At 32.6% G+C, this 5947-nt stretch overlaps 1 protein-coding gene across 1 annotated transcript; it reads right to left on the minus strand.

The window, feature by feature from the left end:
- Nucleotides 1-490: 490 nt before the first annotated feature.
- LOC133788733 (uncharacterized) lies at nt 491-1435 on the minus strand. The gene has a single exon (XM_062226320.1). The coding sequence runs from the start codon at nt 1375-1377 to the stop codon at nt 754-756; it is 624 nt and encodes a 207-aa protein (XP_062082304.1). The 5' UTR covers nt 1378-1435; the 3' UTR covers nt 491-753.
- Between the last annotated feature and the right edge of the window lie 4512 nt (nt 1436-5947).

Genomic DNA, 5947 nt, shown 5'->3' on the forward strand with positions numbered 1-5947 from the left:
TGTTTGATTGTATATAATGCATTAAAAAAATATCAATTTTGCCTATATAACATTTAGAATTTTGTAAAATTATTAAGAACATAATTAATTGCTTCTACTTTTTAAAACAAAGTACTTAATTGTCAAACAAAATAAAAAATTCCCAGGCACCAAATATATAAATTTAATAAGTAGAGGCAAAGTAGAAACAAGATACCTTTCTACCAAAATAATAAAAGATTAGAAGAATTTCAAAAATACTATTACATTTTTAATATTGTTGACAACAATTTATTTAATTCAATTCTAACCATATAAGACTAATTTCGTTGTCCCTTTTAATCATTCCAAAAAAAAAAAAAACGCTTCTACTTCCCTTGTACAAAACTTAACTTAAAATGAGATGATATCCAGTTCTCTGTCTGTCTGTGCAGAGTTTTACGCACATGGCATAGAAATCTAGACAGAGTCAGAGAGAGAGTGTTTGAAAAAAAATACATAGACAAATATAGGTCAGATGTACGAATGTTTATAAATCTCTTATCATACATGTGTTCTCTTTACAATTTAGTCTGAATGTATATGTACAAAGTGAGACAAAAATAAAGGAAGAGGACAGCAATTAACGTAGTGTCTATCTCTATAATGTTTTGTCTTACTTTTCATTAAGGACTAAAACCGGAAAATCAAATTAAGTTATGTGCAACCATTATAATAAGTATATAGATTAATATTTATATATTATCATAACACTTCCTTCTCTTTTACTTTCCATTACAACCCTATAAATCTACAAGGTGAAAACCTAATCTTATGCTCCGAGATGGTCTCAAGCTTAGGCGACCATACTTGTTCTTTTGACCCCACAAGCTGATCATAGTGCTTTTGCAGCTCCGGAGTACTACAAAGAAATCTACCATTATTGCTTGGACTACTACAACCGGAACCGGTTTCCTTACCTTTCATAACCAATTTGGTTATGAAATCTGGGGACACCTGGATCAAAGCCCTTCCGTTTGAGCCCTTTAAGTACTGAAATGGCGAGGTACTACCCCCAAAATTTATCGGACTCGTGGCCTTGTTATTGGGGCTCGGTGAGTAGCCAAAGGCAGCAAGGGAAGCGGCGGAGAGAACACCACTGGCGAATCTGTCTATGGGAAGAACAAAGTATGTTTGACCACAGAGGAGCGGGTCGTGGATGCCTAAGGCGGGAACCGGGTGACCTATGAAGAATGAATCGGCATGGCAGACCATTCTGTCAGGGAACTCGAACATGATCTCACCGGCTATGTGTTTTCTTCCATTAAAAATTCTTGTAGTGCCTTCCCAGAATATCAGTTTCACTGCTGAATTATGGTTTTGCCTGAAGCAGCCTGGAGACATGATAATATTGCCCATAAGTAAGAGAGAGAGAGATGTGATAAGAGAGGAAAAAAAAAGATTTCGTGCTTAATGAAAGAAGAGTAAAGAGGACAACATATATATACAATGGATTGAAATTGACTTGGATAAAGTCTATGTTTGTTTAAGGGGTCGGTGGTCAACCATGCCGGCACCTTTGAACGTCTCTCTTGCGCTTTGCTGTGTAATTAATTTTCATGTGTATGTATATATTAACCTATTCCTAACTACCCCTTGGACTTAATTCTGATGGATTGATATGTCACTTATAAGGAATCGGTGGAAGTTTCCCGGTTTATGTATAATTCATAGTGGTCTTAACCATTTAGGACCACATTATTTATTCGAGTTTATTATTATTATTATTATTATTATTATTATTATTATATAAAGTCAATTAATGTGTGTCTAATATGAAGATTAGTGGCAATACTAAATTGATGTAAAGTTCTTTGATCATGCAGGGATATTTTTTACAACTTGTAGTGGTGACAATTAATGTCATCAAACAAAAAATTAATGTCAACAATATTAGAAGTTTCAAAAACGAAGAAGCTAAATATATGAAAGAAAATAGACTTTTGACAAATATACGTAAATATACCTTATATCGTGGAAAAATATACATCTAGCTACTACTTTCTTTTATCCAGTCTTTGTTTTCTTTGGTTACATAAAAAATTTATACAATACATTTTGTCTTACAGTCTTACTACTACATGCTTATTTTAATATAGTACTTTAAATATCTATTAAAATTATAGTTTGTATGGAGAAACATATATAGCGAAGAACATAAAAGAAGTTTCACACATATATAGGAACTTTTTCAGGTAGCGATTGTTTTTAATAACTACTGATAGGTATTTTTAGTATTTTCAGTAGATGGATAAGTTGTAACTCAATTTTTTTTATATGTGGTGTATAATATCATTACAAGAAAAATTAGTTTGAGGGGCGATATTATCTGCAGCAAAAGAGTGTCGCCGCTAATAATTGAGATATTAGGAGCGACTATATTTTGTCGCCGTAGATAATCGTCGCCATTACTAATTTATTTTAAAGCATTATCAGCGGCAACACGTCGACTCTACTGTGAGATTTGTCACCATTGATAATTTTCGTAAATAAGTATTAAATTTAAAATATTATTGGCGGCGAGCTGTCGCCACCAATGTCGGAGTGAAATTTTTGGTGGGAAAATTGGCGGTCTTTTATTCGATGGTTTTATTTGTTGCAACATGTTGCCGCTATTGTTTTTTGCAGCATAATTTTACTTAAATGGAAATGGTAGTTTCCATATTAGCAACACCTTTTTTTTTGTATTAGCTGTGTAATGTGTCACCGCTAAAAAGGCCACGATATATCAGGAGCTTCATCGTCCCCTTACTCATTTCTCACTTGCAGAGACCCCGAAAACCCCCTTGCAGAGCCGAAAAGTGTCCCCACTGCCACACCAACCGAGCCCACCCCTTCACCGCTGTACCCACCACCCTCATCAAATCCCTCTCCAATTTGTCCCCTTTTTCTCCTTCCAATTCCTCCAAATTTGACCCGTTTTGCCCTAAATCCCTAAAAAAAATTCTTCCGCCACCTCCACGGTCGTACCCACCTCCCCGCGTCCACCACCATACCAACCTCCACCACCACGCGAACCATGTACCCACAAAAGAGGTGAACTAGGTTTTTTTTTTATTTTTTTTAATTTCAAATTTGCATATATGTTTGTATAAATTTATGATTTGATTTTGATTTACTAACTTTAGTTTGGAGTTTTTTTTTGTGTGGATTGAGATAATAGAAGCTCTTCTATTTGGGTGTCGGTGTCAATCACAGTGTTCGGGTCTCTCTCATATGTACCAAGGATTTTTTTTTTTTAAAAAAATATCTTTGTTGTGCATTTTAATCTGATATATATATATATACATATGTTGTTGTGCATATATGTATTAGTTTTTATTAAATTTTCTATGTATGTATTAATTTGGGTGTATTTATTTGTATTTGATATTGGGGATATTAGAAATATTAGTTGTATTTGGATTTAATATGTGAACTTGAAATATAAGTGTTTGAATTTTGTTAATAATATGTGAACTTGAAAGATTACTGTTTCAATATTGTTAATGATATGTGCTTATGGTGTATGGTGAAAAGTTTAGTGTTATTAATATGTATATTGTGAAATGTTCTTGGAATTTTTTAGTGTTATTTGAAAGGTTTAAGATTTTGGGATAGGTTAGAATACATTCATTATGCTTCCCAAATTTCATTAGATTTAGGAGAAATTTGTTATAACACTAATTGATATAAAATAATTATTTTAATTTTAATTTATCATTATTAAATTAAAAAATGATATAAATCTTTAGACAAAATATAATATCCCAAAAATTAGATGTTTGATTAAGTACTAGACATAATTATATATAAAATTATTTCTAGTTATTAATTTTGTTGAAAAAAATGATAATTTAAAAAAGAAAAATTAAATTAAGGATGATAATATAAAAACAAGTAACAAATAATAATATAATTACAAATTTTTAATTAATTGCTTAAGTATTTTAATTGAATAATAAATATTAAAATAATTATTCAAGTCTATAAATGTGAAATTTGTAAAAAAATAACATGATGAATAAAAAATCGATTTATTGATTTAATAATAATTATAATATAAATTAAATAAAACTAAACTGGAATAACTTCTTCCGAATAAATATATAGGTAATTATATATTAAAATTTAATATTAAATATTTTACAATAATCTTAAAATGTGTAACATAATAATTTGAACTTATCACAAGACTTTGTAAGACATCATAAAATATGTTGACAAAATATTTGATTTTTGTTGTTTTTTCTCTTTGGTGATAAGATTTTATGACCAAAGATAGAATAGAATGGTTATAAATTATCACATAGTGATAGCATTTTCTTAATTATTTTTAATCACGAAAAGCGTTAGACCCATTCGGAGAGGCTGAGTCAGTGAGGGCTCTTAAATATGCTTCTCTGAATTATCCATGACTTTCTTGTCCGCATGGATGGTTGAGTTTGTTTTATTCCTATAATTTGATCTATTAATCATTTTATTGTTTCGTTAGTAGAGATTTTGGTATGTGTCTCATTATTTTTTCTCGTAAGTGGGCAGACTTAATTTTAGTCTACCGAATTATAAGAACCACACAGAGGTGCTGCCGAATTTTTACATTAACGAATTAAGAGTGTAGATTAAATTACATGTATACTATAAACCTAAATGGGATAGTTTTTTACTCTTTTATAAGTGGAGTGAAAATGTGGATTTGGACACACACACATAATCGATTATACTTAATGATATTTTACTTTTGTACCATAGATGGTGATTAATAAGAGTTGGATGACAATGAGAAATCGACACGATGATGCTTCTTGGAACGGTCTCCAATCCTTCTTGAGAATGGCGAAGGAACACGTAGACTGGGATGGGAGGATCCCATGTCCGTGTGTTAGACTGCAAAATTTTAATACAGTGGAGGCTCATGTCTTTGATTGGTGTTTTCAAGCAAATTATCAATAGTGGGTTCACCATGGGGAAGTGGAAGTAGGTGTTGCTGATGAGATAGTCGAGGAGAATGAAGACATAGATGAGATGAGAGACATCGTCGATGATTTTGTATTACCGACAAATGCAGACAAAGCAGATGGTGTGGAAGGCAGTCGTATGGGTCAGTATTACGACGACTTATTCAACAAGATTAAAACTGAGTTGTATCAAAGGTGTGATTGGATATCTTCCCTGAAATTTTTAGCAAAGTTGATGAGCATGAAAGTGAGGGGGAAGTGGCCTAAAAACTCATTTGACAAATCGTAAAAGCTACTGAAGTTTGATTTTTTAAAAGATAATAAAATTCCTGTAACACACTATGAGGCTAAAAGGAAACTAAGTAAGTTAGGGTTAGGATACAAATGAATCCATGTGTGTAAATATGATTTCTACTTATTTTACAATGATCATGCAACTAAAGATTCATGTCTGGTGTGTGGGAATAGTAGATGAATCAATAAAAAGTCGAGGGGGGCAAAAAGGATATGCATAAGGTGATGCGTTATTTGTCACTGACTCCCATATTAAAATGAATGTACACTTCAAGACATACAACGAATGACATGTTATGGCATCATACTGGGAGATCGAAAGACGATGGGGGTGATGCGTCATCCGGTTGATGGGTCTGTGTGGAAGGATTTTGATGCCACACACCCCAAGTTTGCAAAAGATCCTAGAAAAGTATTTTTGTCCTTGGCTGCCGATGGGTTTAATCCATTCATGAACATGAGTCTATCGTACAGTATGTGGCCTGTGGTTTTGACAAAAAACAATCTCCCATCGTGGCTGTGCATGAAGGAGAAGTATTTCATGTTGACTTTCCTTATTCCTTGGCCAAAATCACTAGGTAAGGACCTAGATGTATTCTTAAGGCCTATGGTAGATGAGTTGAAAGAGTTGTTAAATAACGGGGTGGATACAAGGGATGGCACAAACAACGAATTATTCAAGATGTGTGCAGCCCTTT

Source organism: Humulus lupulus, chromosome 7 (assembly GCF_963169125.1).
Source record: "Humulus lupulus chromosome 7, drHumLupu1.1, whole genome shotgun sequence".
Classification (NCBI taxonomy): domain Eukaryota; kingdom Viridiplantae; phylum Streptophyta; class Magnoliopsida; order Rosales; family Cannabaceae; genus Humulus; species Humulus lupulus.